Source organism: Cryptotermes secundus, unplaced genomic scaffold (genome assembly GCF_002891405.2).
Source record: "Cryptotermes secundus unplaced genomic scaffold, Csec_1.0 scaffold1115, whole genome shotgun sequence".
Lineage (NCBI taxonomy): Eukaryota > Metazoa > Arthropoda > Insecta > Blattodea > Kalotermitidae > Cryptotermes > Cryptotermes secundus.
Window position 1 is genome coordinate 875,897 of NW_019733848.1, and position 15,444 is coordinate 891,340.

The 15,444-nt window shown below is 43.8% G+C and overlaps 1 protein-coding gene across 1 annotated transcript in view; it reads left to right on the plus strand.

Annotated features, from left to right (window-relative positions):
* Positions 1 to 15,444, plus strand: part of LOC111868303 (glutamate receptor) — a 33,183-nt gene that overhangs the window by 549 nt on the left and 17,190 nt on the right. Inside the window, exons 2-3 of the mRNA XM_023858841.2 lie at positions 2,244 to 2,392; positions 5,709 to 5,999. Of these exons, the coding sequence (XP_023714609.1) occupies positions 2,244 to 2,392; positions 5,709 to 5,999 (440 nt within the window). The remainder of the gene's footprint in view (positions 1 to 2,243; positions 2,393 to 5,708; positions 6,000 to 15,444) is intronic.

Here is a 15,444-nt window from a genome sequence, read left to right on the forward strand (position 1 = left end):
TTCTCATTTCAGGCGATCCATTTTCGTTTAATAATAATGATAATAATAACTATTATAAAGAATTATATTATTACGTGTATATATTCATATATTTAAAACATGAATTATTTGTTGCTGTCATATTATCTGTTAGCCATAGTTCTTCCAATCATTAAAGTAACAATCTTATTAATTTTGGAGCACTCGGTAGCGTAGTTGGTTGAGGGACTATGCTACAAGTCGGAAGATCACGGGTTCGACTCCCGATGAGGTTATTAGATTTTTCAATTGACCTAATCCTTCCAGCCGCACTATGACCCTGGAGTCGACTCAGCTTCTAACAGAAATGAGTACCGGGAATCTTCATAGGGGTAAAGGGCGGCCGACGCGCAAGGCTGACAACCTCACCGCCATTTGTGAGCCAACTCTCTAGAGAAAATATGAGAACCTGGACGCCCCGCAATCCTATGGGCGACCACGGCTTGATACAATGATAGCTTTAGCTTTTTCTATTTTATTCATTTTAAAAGTATAAATTTCTTTTTCTCAGTTCAGGTCTAACCTGGGATTTGTTAAGGTTATTATTATTATTCAAGTTATGTAAGTTGTCTTGTTTATGTATTTTGTTTGTGCGTTTCCTTACTCGTGCTCACTTTGTAACTTGCCCTTGAGCTGTTAATTGAGCCCGTAAATAAATAAGAACTGACCTGAATTCAGACGAACCGAATGCAGCAGCTGCCGGTTCAGCACGTAAATAATGGAAAATGAACTGAACTATTCATTCTTTATTGGTACAGCCTTTGAGGCTATATTTATTTCTGTACTGACATTATCTTAATATACAAAGTAACGCAGGTTTAGCCCCAGTCGATGGCTCAAGATTCCTTGATCAGTGGATATTTAGAAAGCTCTTCAAGAAACGTCCTGCTCCTGTGGGATCCAGGAGCTCATGGCCGTTGTCACGAAGAAAGAAATGCCTTCATGCCTCATAGTCTGTCAGTTCAGTTCTATGTCACTGCTTCGCTATTTCCTTTAGCTATAACCCCTCCTCTTACTTTCTTTCATCGCCTGATATTATGTGTCTTTTCATCTTTTCCTTGTTTCCTCGCCGAAGTGTAAAATGAATCTACTTCGTGTTCAAAAATTGAGTTTCTCTGTCACAGAAATCTCACTGAGCCTCCATCACAAAGGCCACTCCATGACTGTAATGAGGATCATTCGAAAACTATAAATATATTCTGGGGGGCAAAATTCAGATATTTTCATTATTGTAGCTGGGGTGGTTTGCTGACCACTACGCCCTAAAAGATCAAAACAGTGAGGTAAAGTTAATAGAAAGTCCGTCCAGTGTAACAATTTGTAGGTCACTTCTTTATCACTTCTGCCTTACATGTTTCGGTTTAATATAACCATCATCAGAGGCACATAGTACAATCATGAAAACACTGTCGTTGTTAAAATGTACACAGTTATGTTTGCTGCGTTGACACTGCTACAGTATATCGACATGTAAAAACACAACACTTGCTAGGATTGTTGAATGCATTAACAATTCTCACATCCCAACCGAAAATTCCCTCAAGTTAAAAATGTCAATGTTAAAATATTCAAAAATTTAAAACATTTCATATAAAATGTTAGGCTCCTTCTTGTTGATTCATCCCGAAGATGGGAGATGTCAGCTTGATGTTGTATGGCTGCAAAGATATTGTATTACATTAGGTTTTTATATATTATTATATATTTATTTTTTTTAATATTTTTTGTTAGTGTTGTATTTGATCCTTGCTTACCTTGTGGTNTAACATTGACATTTTTAACTTGAGGGAATTTTCGGATGGGATGTGAGAATTGTTAATGCATTCAACAATCCTAGCAAGTGTTGTGTTTTTACATGTCGATATACTGTAGCAGTGTCAACGCAGCAAACATAACTGTGTACATTTTAACAACGACAGTGTTTTCATGATTGTACTATGTGCCTCTGATGATGGTTATATTAAACCGAAACATGTAAGGCAGAAGTGATAAAGAAGTGACCTACAAATTGTTACACTGGACGGACTTTCTATTAACTTTGTGATTGATAGTGTAACGGACCAAAAATGAAACAATTAAAAAAAAAAACAATGAGGTAGGTTATACATTTATTTTTCAGATGACACAGTTTCGAACTCAGGACTGCCACACGTGTAAGAATGCTTGTTTGTGGGTGGCATTTCTCTCTTCTGTACACCATTTTGTGTGAGTGCGCTTTTTTGCAGACAAGGAGCTGATGTCAGTGTGGAGGGCAGCGGCCGGCCTCTTGAGTATAGGCGTTCTTCACACTCGGCAGTTACTGCTTCAAGCCTCCGGGTCGTGTGTAAATCTTCTCTACGTCGTACTGAACAGGGATCAGCAGACATTAAGCCAGGTGAGGTACGCGAGCCCCGAGGCTCCCACGGCGGTGGGGGCTTACAAAGCTGTCCCTGTAATAGGCCGTGGAGGCCCAAAAGGTTGTGAGACGTCGAGGCTCCCACATTTTCTAGACAATCGGCTCATATGGCGGTGAGTTTGTCAGCCTTAAGAGCCGGCCGCACTTTACCACCAGGAAGATCCCTGATACTCATTTAAGTTAGAGGTTGAATTGACTCCAGGACCATAGTGCGGCTGGAAGTAGTAGGTCAGTTGAAAAATCCAATGACCTCATTACTTATTTATGGAGCTCAGCCCTTCTGGAAGAGCCGCCAATTCTGCAGCTTCTCAAGAATTTCCCAGCATTTTATGGAACCCGAAGGTTCATTACTATGTTAACAAGAGCCCTCCACTGGTCCTTATCCTGAGCCAGATCAATCCAATCAATACCATACCATCCTAACTCTCTAAGATCCATTTTAATATTGTCCACCCACATACGCCTTGGTCTTACCAGTGGTCTCTTTCCTTCAGGCTTTCCCACCAATATCCTATATGCATTCCTTTTCACCCCCATCCGGGCTACATGCCCTGCCCACCTCATCCTCCTTGACTTGATCATTCTAATTATACTTGGAGAACAGTACAAGTTATGAAGCTCCTCATTATGCAGTTTTCTCCAACCTCCTGTCACTTCATCTCTCTTGGGTCCAAATATTCTCCTCAACACCCTGTTCTCAAACACCCTCAGTCTGTGTTCCTCCCTTAATGTCAGAGACCAAGTTTCACTCCCATACAGAACCACAGGCAAAATTATAGTTTTGTATATTCTAATTTTTATGTTTTTGGACAGCAGACAAGAAGACAAAAGGTTCTGGTCTGAATGGTAGCGAGCATTACCCGAGTTCAATCTCCTCTTAATTGCCTTCTGAATCAGATTTTGATCTGTTATAGTCCTTCCCAAATATCTGAACCGTGCCACATTTTCAAAACATCTGTTTCCTGTCTTTATATCATGATTTTGCCTGAATTTTGGTGACAAGACAGCAACATATACTTAGTTTTCTTTGTGTTTTCTTCTAGACCAGTCTCTTTACTTGTGTCAGTTAAAGTTTGTGTGTTTTTCTTTATGGTATCTCCATTATCACCCAGTAGATTCACATCATGGGCATAGAACAACAGCTGATATGTCTCGTTTAATTTCAGTCCCACCTGGTTTCCCTGGAACTCCCTGATGGCATATTCTAAAAGAAAATTGAAAAGTTGTGGCGATAAAACATCTCGTTGTTTTAGAATAGAAATTGAACCCGCGACCTCCAGGCTTGTAGCAAGTGCCTCAACCAACTATGCTACCGCTTGCCCCAGTAATGGAGGTAGTATAAAGGAACGATTTCCTCTTCCGCACCCATCCAGACGAGTTCTGGGGCCCACCAATCCTCCTATGCAATGGGTACCAGCCGCCTTCCTACACCTCATGATATGGCGCTTAATTAATTGTGCACAGGAAGAACTTTGCCATGTCCTGCCTTCAGTACTCCCAGGTACGGGGTACGGGCTCACTGTTCTCAGTTGCACTCACCTGCCTTTATTTCCCCCTACACAGAAACACATGGATAAAAGCATCAGATTCTAAAGGGTTCTGACGATGGTGGATGACACACAGAATTACTGGGTTTTGGGACTTTTCCATTGTCCGTAATTCTAGGTAATACAGAACACGACGTTTCGGAAACTGGATCTGTTTCCGTCTTCAGGTGAGAAAGGAAGACGCCTACTGAATTTGGCCCCTTAGAAAGATCTAATTGAGTGACTGAGATCACATGAAGCATGGCATTTTCAACACGTAATCTCCCCAGCCTATTCTGTAGAGCCCAGTTGTTTCATGGATGCTGGAAAATTCAGACTTCCTTCATATTGTATTTATTAATGCATTTATAATTATTTATGTGGGTCTTATAGGTCATATATTTCGAGTAATTGATATATATTTAAGAACTAAACTCTCTCACAAGGAAAGTAACTTGTATTGCTTAGGCATTTAGGTCTGTGGTATTCCTCGATCTCTCCAGGTATAGAAAGGAGTACCTCAAATAAGGACATGGCCATTTTCTCTCACATTTTTGAAATCCATTTTTCAATCATTGCCTTTTCTTTCGAAGCCAAATACCTGTGCCACTGACAGCGTCGTTAAATAAGTCAAATAAACAAATAAATGAGTACATAAATTTTTCTGTCAATACACAGTTTTCCTCAAGCCATTGATATATTTTTATTCTCCAGAACTATCTTGATGCACGAAGTAGCTAATAAATACTCGTAGATCAGAGGGCCAGCCTTCGAAGCAGTGTGTGTACAGCATCCCATGCGACTGGCAGATGTTACATCAGCAAAACAAGCAGAACTTTAGAAATACGCATTAAGGAACGCAAATATAACTGACGCAGGGTTTGCTTGAAAAGTCAAAATTAGCCCAACATGCACACGAAGAAGGCCACAAAATATGTTGGAATAAAGCGAAGGTCTTGCAGACCGAGCCCAGCACCACATGCAGGAAATACAAGGAATCAGCCAACATGTCTCTGCTGGAACATCCAATCAGTCAAGCCAGTGTGGATATCTCTCCCGTCTGGACCCCTGTCATCACAGCCGAAATCAAGAGACTACAGCGCTGTCAAGTGTAGTTGGAGTGGAAACTGTTTGTTTTTCTTGTGTTGGTACCACAATGAGTTTGCTTCCCTCCGGCAATGATTTCATTCGAGGGCCTCATTTGTATGGAACTTCAATAATTGTGTATTTTCTTACCTAGCGCAGATGGTTTGTGCTGTGTTTGATTTATGTGCCCCTTCTTGAAGCTGATGCAGGTTTCCGGAGATAGGGACTAGCTCTATCGATTGGGCTCAACTGAGTAGGTTTTACCTGAAGACGGAGACAGAATCCAGTCTCCGAAACGTTGTGTTTTGAAAAATAAACAGGACGGTTTTTAGATAAAGACAAGATGATGGATAATGTCCAGAAATATAATATTGCACATGAAGTATCTGCTTTGCTTGCCGTCCCTAATCCCAGCCTTCCATGCACTCACTTGTCTACCACGCCTCCCTTCTCCCTGTGGGTTACATTCTGCAATCTGTTTAGCAAATCTGCAGTCCTCCATTCACATGAAGTGGCCGCACCAACCTAACTGCTCCTCTTCTGTTTCCTGTAATAGGACTTTCTTCACTCCCAACATTGCTAACTCTATCCATTCGGGATATCCTTGCTGAACGCTAAGCTTTTTATGGCGTGAAATGCGGCCCGCACGCACAATTCTCTCTAAGTCACACTGTGTCCGACAGGTGTCAGCTGCAGGCAGGTTCTCGGGTGCCAGATGGCTTGTGTTCATGCCTCCCAAGTTCGAGCTCTCGAACCTCGAAATTCCATTCGACTGCGAGCTGCTGGTGGTGCAGTGGGGTGGCAAGGTGACACAGCTCAGAGAGGTGTACCGTGTAAGACCAGAACTACCCCTGCAGATCCGGCATTTCGGGGACTGGCGTCCGGGCTCTCACAGGAAGTGGCCCAGCTTGGGGCTGTACCGTCGGAGGACCAGTCTCGACGGACACGTCATCAAGGCAGCTGTGCTGGAGGACGTACGTTTGGTTTTCAGGCTTGAAAACATTACATAATGACGACGTTCGAAACTTGTACTCTGGCCCAAGTATTAGTAGTATAATCAAATCAAGGAGTTTAAGATGGACCGGACATGTAGCAAGCAAGGGAAGACCTGGAATATAATATTAAAATCGAACTTAGCTGGCTTAGGATAAGGACTAGTGGTGTTCTCTTGTGAAGGCTATAATGATGCAGGTTTGATAATGTTTTGTATAAATAATGTGACATGTTGAGAAATCTGAGCCCCCCCACACCAGCAGTGACGCGGTGGGTGAGTCAGCGCTCCCCTCCCACCCCTCAGCGGTAACGTAACGCTCGCGGTAATAGGCGAGTAATCACCCCGCAATGCGCAACGCGCGGTGACGTCACGAGCGGAGCCGAAGATAGCCGAGCCCCGTAACCTGGCAACTACGCAATGCAATCTATGAGAGGCGAATTGGATGATAAAATCCAACATAGAGTTGAAAACATTTTGGCGGTCGTTGAACACGACAAACGAAATCTCCAGGAAGAACTGACGAAAACCTGTGCAGCAATTGAGGAAACCAAACGGGAGTTCCAGGCACGGTTGGACATAGTACAAATGAAGGCCGAGCGGAGAAATACAGCAACGATCGTCGCAAGCACAGCTCAGCCCCCGACATTCAACGGGAATTCAACGTGGAGTGTGTTCAGGCGACAATTCGAGACCGTGGCAGAGCACAACCACTGGACGGATAAGGAGAAATCGACATACCTGATTACTGCCCTGAAGGGTCGGGCGGCGGAAATACTGCCAGGCATCCCGACAAATACAACTTATGAGGAAACTCTTCAGGCACTAGAGGACCGTTTCAGGCACTAGAGGACCGTTTCGGGGACCGACACTTTGCAGCTGCCTNTAAGTGGGGACCCTTATAAGTTTTCTTACAGTTGGGCAACGTTTAGGGTTGGTCCTATTGCATCCACATTGTACCGATCTCTCCTAAGTGAATAAGTTATATTCTACATTATTAATGCAGCTTTGCTTAGGTTGCGTTTATTTTGGATGTATATGAACTATAACAATTTTCAGAATACAGAAGTACGAAAGAAAGGCACCAGAAACTTGGTGATAGGTGATTTTGAAATCGAAACCTCAGGTATTCGCATGTGAGTCATGTGATGAAAGAACAGAGTTAAGTTGTCTCATCTCTTTCCGACTTTCTCGTGTAGATAAAAGTGCGTAGAATTATTGAAGAATTACAAAAGGGTTCTGTGTTGGGAAAATTCAGGATTGACACACTGAAGCAACATGGAAACTCTGGGTTCGAGGTTATCGTAGCGACGATCATAAAGAGGGCTATCTTGGTGAGATATAACAAAGTGTAAATAGATAGAAATCCACGGACGTTTCGAAGGAACGTATTGCCTCCGTATTTAGGGCCGAAGAGTGAACAAATTTTACTAGTATGTTCCTCGGAAATATCGGTGGACATCTATCGGATTAATACAATGTAATACTCTTCCATACAAAATCGTGACTAAATATATCCTATCACACTCGTCCCTAAGAAGTACTATTCAGGTCTTTCCTTCACGTAATTTCACTCGGGTGTAGTCAATGAGGATTAGTTGTTAGCTTGGAAAGTCTGCCCAAATGATCACAAAGTAAGTCGGGTCAAAAATTATGGCACCTTACATAACAATATATTGTCATTTGATTGACTATAGACACTGTTTGTATTTGTAATTAAATTTAGTGACCACTTACAGACCGTAACTACAAGTAGCTATAACACTATCGCTAATTCACACAAACTGCTATTCGCAACGTGACGCACTGAGTCTTCTCAGTCCTATGTTTTTTTTTACCGGTTGCCGCCTGGTAACGGATCCTAACGCCATAGATTGTCAGCTTTCGTGTTCCACTGCTACGGTCCCTGGTGGCTGACGTTCTATCTCATGACGCAACTAGTATTTTCCTGGTTATATCTCCTCACAAGGGTTGTTCCAATCTTTCTTACGGTTCAAGAACTAAACGCGCTAACCGCCGTTTCAAGGCTGGTTCGCTTCGGTCGGTTGGTTAAATTCCTCCTTACCTTCTCCAGCACAGTCATTCCTAGCTTCAGTCTCGTCGAGATTCATGGCCAAGATTTTCGTTCCCTCCTAGACATGTACGTGTTTCGAAATAGAGTCTCCTCTTGGATGAGGTAGGGGTCAATCTTTCTGTGTAGGCGCTACGTTTGTTGCACCGCAGTTTCAGCACGAGTATATCCGCGCTGTTACGGCGTCAAGGTCACTGGGGCTCTGTGTCACTGTACTGCCCTGCACCGCACTATACAGGGGTCGGGGTTTCTACGTAGGCGCTACTTTTGTTGCACCGCAGTTTCAGCACGAGTATATCAGCGCTGTCACGGCGTCCAGATCATTGTGGGCTCTGTGGGTTACTGCACTGTACTGCACTGTACTGTACAGGGGTCGGTATTGTTGTGCCCCAAGGGGTTGGGGTAGCGCCGACCCCTAATGGGCTCGTGGATAGCTCTTACCGGGCTCGGGAGATACCAGGAAAAATGAAACACACAGGTACAAAACACATAGAGGATGTATTACTTCAACACTCTCTCTCTGATACCTAACTTATAACATGAAAATAAATCTGACTAAAACTACAAGTACAGAATGTTCATTCTTTGGCCTATCGCCTCATCATCATGGAGTCCTACTCAAATCAGTCCTTCAGTTCACAATTCTGAGTGTGTTAGTTTACCACTGACAGTGACCCGAAAAGAGGCAAGTACTCACTTGAACAGCAGAGTAGACACAGAATGGCGACTCTTTCTGGTCCCTTCATTGTTGGCATTGTCACAGAGTTCGGTAGCAACAACTACGCCCAGAAGCCTCTCTTCAGCACTCGCGTCTGGGGCTTTTATACGTCTCTAGCGAAGCGCGAGTACTACCCACGCGTGGAACCGCCCTAGAATAGTCTTTTCCCATTGGCGTTCGTCTCTTGCCGTTTCAAAACTTGCCCATATATGGTCACTTGTGTACGCGCGTAATTCTCTAACCGATGCATCATAAAATGGCTGCCTACCGGATGCCACACACTCATTCGTCTGATCTCATTCAACTTCCGGTTCATCATCCTGTGACTGTTCTTTCCATTTTATTACAAATGAACTAAAATTAATGATAATACAAAAATATATCTAGTATCTAGTGCCAGGGCACAACAGTATGTCTATGTAGGCGCTACGTTTGTTGCACCGCAGTTTCGGTACAGGTATATCCGCGCTGTCACGGTGACCAGGTCACTGTGGGCTCTGTGTCACTGCACTGCACTGTACAGGGGTCGGCCTCTCTATGTAGGCGCTGCGTTTGTTGCACCGCAGTTTCAGCACTAGTATATCCGCGCTGTCACGGCGTCCAGGTCAATGTGGGCTCTCTGTGTGTCACTGCACTGCACTGCACTGTACAGGGGTCGGTGTGTCTATCTAGGCGCTACGTTTGTTGCACTGCAGTTTCGGCACGGGTATATCCGCACTGTCTCGGCGTCCAGGTCACTGTGGACTCTGTGTCACTGCACTGCACTGTACAGGGGTCGGTGTGTCTATGTAGGCGCTACGTTTGTTGCACCGCAGTTTCGGCACGGGTATATCCGCGCTGTCACGGCGTCCAGATCACTGTGGGCTCTGTGTCACTGCACTGCAATGAGTAACGTTTATACTGAGATTTCCTGTCAATGCAGGCTTGTGCAGCAGGTTATTCCTTATCTTATGCAACTACACTGAAACTGCAGGTAGTCAGCTGAACGGTCGTAGGTCTGACCGCTTCCAAGTTTAAGTGTCTTAAACTTCTTGTGTTTGGCTTCTACTTGTCCAGTAGCACATACATTTCGATTTACATGGTTTAGGATTGCTTCTGCCCTTGTCCTGCATAATTGAGTTATATACTCGTACCGGTGAGGAATTTTGAAAGCCACGTGCAACTCGCGGACTGGTGAGCATCTAACAGCGCGGAATGCTCTGTTCTGCAGGCGTTCCAATTTCAATGGCTGAGCGTCCGCCGCGTGTTCCCGGGTGGGACAGGCGTTAAGGACTCGTTCATTTTCCCGTTAGTCTACGTGATATTGTCTCAAGACTAACGCACAGAAAACACCTCTTCCAACAACTTTTCTGTTGCTGCTTGCGTGGCTGCCGCCATGTGACGTGTACAGAGTAATTGCCTAGCAACGGGCGTGTTTGCATAGTCCTTCCATAAAAATGGCTGTCTCCTTTGGCTTCAACAATCCTTGCTTTAAGCAGACATGCCATATTACGCAGTTCACTTCCGCCAAAAGTGCCAGTCATGCGGGATTTATCTTCAATGGTGCAAAATTACTCGTATTTACTTATTGGGTTTCACTAGGCACGTGATGAAGGCTTCAGTACGTAGCCAGAGAATACAAGTGATATTGAACACAAAGCTCTAGCGTGAAATTAAAAAATTAAGGCAAAATTTAACAGATTTGCTTTCACAATAATTTTATTTTATAGTAAATAATTAAACCAAATCGATGAACTTGAAATAACTGCAATCAACGAAAATGTACACACATCCCCTTGTTGTCGGTTGGGCCAATTCATTGCAACTAAGTTCAATAACCATAGAGATTCAATAAACGCAATTTATGCTTACACCGGCCCATGCAGGTCCACTTCTGAACGCTAAGCTCGCTGGCTTGTCTCCATGGAATACACCTTCAGCACCGCTAGATTTCCAATATTTGACAGTATTCAACAGAATCATTCTGACACGGTATCTTTCTATATAGGAAAGTTTCGTAGTAATTATCCTGACAGTACAGTGCCGTGAAATGCAGCATCAGCTAAAGTTTATGTGCTTTTTCTTTATGGTTTTTTTAGATTGATATCATCAGCGTAGACCAGTAGCCGACATGTCCCATTTAATTCGAGTCCAAAATAGTTTTCCTGGACCTCTTTTGTTCTTACTGGGATGAGACTGATTCCACTCGGTACTGTGGCCATTACTGTCTTAATGTACCAGCCCTAGATGATAGATGAGAGTAATTGTGGAGCAATTGGTGGAATAAAGACTATCAGAGGAAACCTATCCCAGCGCCACTTAGTCCACCACAAAACCCACATGAGGAGACCCGGGCTTGGACCAGTACCGCCGCGATGGGAAGCCAGCGGCTAACCGCTTGAGCTATGGCGCGGTCTTTCCTGGACCTTACTAATGACATATTCTAAAGCAAATATGAAAGGAATCTCATTCTTTTAGACCTTTCTGGATAGGAAAATTTATCAGACAAATGTTTACATATACGGACTTTACATAGGTTTAGTTTTAAACACATTTTGATCAGCCTAAGTAATTTCATGGGTACCCCAGTCTCTGTGAGAATATTGTACAATTCTTCCCTCCTAACTGAATCATAGGCTTTCTTGAAGTCTATGAATAGCTGATGTACTGTCGCTTCGTACTCCCATTTTTTCTCCAATATTAGTTGGTCTGTTACGTCGAAACCCACACTCATGATCCCCAATAATTTCATTTATGCATGGACTTAACCGCGGCTATGCTACAACCCGGAAGGTCGCGGGTTCGAGTCCCGATGAGGTCATTAGACTTTTTTTCAATTGGCCTATTCCTTCCAGCCACACTATGGCCCTGGGGTTCACTCAGCATCTAACAGAAATGAGTACCAGGAATTAATTAAATAATATTCTTGGAAGTAAAGGGCGGCCCGTGCGTAAGGCTGACAACCTTATCGCCATCTTTGAACCGATTGTCTAGATAATGTGCGACCTCAATGTCTCATAACCCTATGGGCCTTAACGGCCTGGTAAAAGGCTAGCTTTACTTTTTTACTTTCATGGACTTAACTTTGAGAGAAGAATATTGAATAAAATTCTGTATGAAGTTGATAGCAGTGATATCCCCCGATAATTACTACAGTCAGTTTTATCACCCTTTTTGTGAACTGGCACAATAATAGATTCCTTCCACTGATAAGGCAATTTATACCTATTCCAAGAAGAATTAATTAGCTTAAGGATCTTAGACCGTGATACACGTAGTTCGCCTCCTGCTTGAATAAGTTCTGCCGGAATTTTATTACTACCTGGCGATTTATACCGTTTCAATTTTGCAATAGCAATTTCAACCTCAAAAGGGTTGGGATCAGGCACTAACGGCTCAGCTGTGTGCATTTCTGTCTCCTAACATCACTGGCCCTATGTACATTCAGTAACTGAGAGAAGTAGTTCCTCCACCTATTCAAAATGTTGTGAGAATCTGCAAGCAGATCAACATTCTCATCCGTCACTAAGTTACTGCTAGGTTTGTACCCTCTCTTAAAGTAATTTATTCCTCTATACAATTATCTAATGTTCTTGGTCAGGCAACGAACCCCCACGTCCGTTAATTTCGGTTTTCTAAACCGGAGCCGCTATTTCCTTGAAATAGCTCTTCAATTATGCTCACGAGGCTGAGTGGACCCTGTTTCAGACCAACTACGTCTCCGAAAATCTGGTAGCGCCAGGAATCGAACCCAGACCTCTGGATCTGTAGCCAGGAAATCTGACCACTAGACCACAGAGGCGGTCGAATAATGTTATATCGAATTAATTAATAAGTTAAAAAGTTATTGTATGATAAGAATATAGAATTTTAGCAGTACGAATAAAGAATTAGATGTTACACAACTAAACTAGAACAATATGATGAAGTTATGGAAACATAAAGTGGAACTGAAGTCCCGAAGTTGTGTGATAGTTGAATGTGAGTGCAAGTTGTCTGAGCCTCTCGCAACGTGGAAGTTATTTCGCCCGGAAGTGAGTTGTATTAAATCTTGGGGCTGTTGCGATGCGACATATCATCTCAATATATTGTGTGCTATCCCGATATGTCTCTGCGTTCTAACTGTTTGGACGCTGTGTACGCCTTGACTTGGTTCAACGTGTATTTATACGCAAAATATTGTGGTCAGAGTAATAAATTTATTTCGTGATGAAAATTAATTTTCATGTTTATCCTGCTGAGTACATGTATAGCCTTAGATCTGCAGTTGTTGTCTGGTATGTATTTGGCAGCACGCATGCGCACTATATGGTAGATCAGTTCCCAGGAGTCTTTGATTGCTCATCCAAAATAATTATAAGTTCAACTATGGGACTCATGCTTCCAAGTCATGTAGGCGTGGACTGCCTTTGTCTCTAACAGTACTTGCATGAAGTGAATGATGTAGCGTTGTAAAATAATAGACGAGTTGTGACAGAATACAGGCTATAACAGTGTATTAAAATTTGTGTACCGTCACACAACGTCTGATTATTGTATAAAAGTATTAATATAATAATTTAAAATAATAAGTATAGTTAGTAACTAAATCTATTACTGTAACAGGCCGGGGAGGCCCATTGTGAGACGTCGAGGCTCCCACATTTTCTAGGTAATCGGCTCACAGATGGCGGTGATGTAATCAGCCTAATGCGCCGGCCGTCTTTTATCCCCGGGAAGATTATTTGTACTAATTTCTGTTAGAGGTTGAGTCGACCCCAGGGCCATAGTGCGGTTGGAAGGATTAGGCCAATTGAAAAATAAAATCCAATGACATCGGAAAATGACCTTCCGGCTTATAGCATAGTGCCTCAACAAACTACAATATCGCGTCCCCCAATAATACGTAATAATATACTTACTTACTCATGGAACTGAGCCCTTCTGGAGGAGCGGCCCATTCTGAAGCTGCTCAAGAATTTTCACAGCATTTTATTAAACCCGAATGTTCATTACCGTGTTCACAAGAGCCCTTCACAGGTCCCTATCATAAACCAGATCAATCCAATGCAAATCATCCTACCACATTTCTCTAAGATCGACTTCAGTATTAAGAAGAAAGTAGTCTTCTGGGATTTGGCACCGTGTATATGTGGTGTTAACCGACGTTTCGGAGGAACGTATCGCCTCCATCTTCAGGGTAGAAGGAAAAATATAAGAAATCAGCAGGCGAAGAGACCGTGAGAAACGGTACAAGCAGACTGGTGTTGGAAATATACACAGCTATGTGAGAGCAGTGAAGGAAGGGGGGAAGGGCAAGTCTACATGTGAAATCAGTGGAGCGGGAGAGGGGGAAAGGAGCTGGGACAAAAGCAGGGTTTTGTGTTGGGGGAGAGAAAGGCAAGGTTAAAGGATGGGCACTAACCCTTAAGCTGGGGGGTTGGGTGGGTGTGGGGGTTGTTATGTTATTCGGTCATGGCCTATGTGACCTTCTGGATCTGGCGTCATATCCCGGGAGGGGGGGTTAAGAGAACAGTTGAGAGGTTTCCATGACTTGCTGAGACAACCCCCGCCCCCCGTTCATATTTTCGGAATGGAGTTCAATCTCAATGGCTTCCCTAATGATGCGATCCACATAGCGGGTCTTGGTGGCAAGGATGGAGGTATTCTGAAGCTGAATACGGTGTCCCAGATCGATGCTGTGTTCAGCTACGGCTGACTTGTCCGGATGTTCGAGACGGATGTGCCGCTGATGCTCCTTCAACCTCATGTCCACGGAGCGGCCTGTCTGCCTGTCTTGCCGTACTCGCATGAGATACTGTATACTCCTGGTGTCCTTTGTCCCAGGCTCTCTTTGACCGGCCGAAGGAAACTAGATAATTTGTTTGGAGGCAGACCGACTGATATGATGTTGTGCCGGGACAGCACTCTGCTGATACGGTTGAATACAGTCCCGACATAGGGAAGGAAGGCGACTGAGCCCGGTTTGTCTTCCGGCCGGCTGATGTTGGGCCGACGGTTGAGAACTCTGTGGATCTGCCGGTTGTTGTACCCGTTCTTCCTGAATACATCCCTCAGGAGCACCAACTCCGCATGTAGGCTGTCTTGATCACACAGTGTTCTGGCCCTGTGCACCAATGGGGAAAGTGCAGCATGCTTGTTGAAAGGGCGGTGGGACGCAGCGTTAAGGTAGAGGTTTGTATGCCTGGATTTGCGGTACACTCTATGGCCCAGAGAACCGTCGGCTTTCCTGTAAATATCTATATCGAGGAAGGGGAGGTGGCCCTCAGTTTCAGTTTCCGTTGTGAACTGGATGCACTGGTTGATACTATTTAGGTGGTTCAGGAAGTCCTGGAGCTTGTCAGGACCGTGTGGCCAGATGACGAAGGTGTAGTCCACGTAGCGAAACCAGCAGCGGGGCTTGTGTGGGGCCAAGTCAAGTGACTTTAATAATATTGTCCACCCACCTATACATTGGTCTTACCGGTGGTCTCTTTGCTTCTGACTTTCCCACCAATATCCTACATGCATTCACCTTCTCACCCATTCGTGCTACATGCCCTGCCCACCTCATCCTCCTTAACTTCATAATTCTAATTATACTTGGAGAAGAGTACAAGTTATGAGGCTCCTGTCACTTGATCTCTTGTCTAATACACTCTCATTAAATATTAATATAAT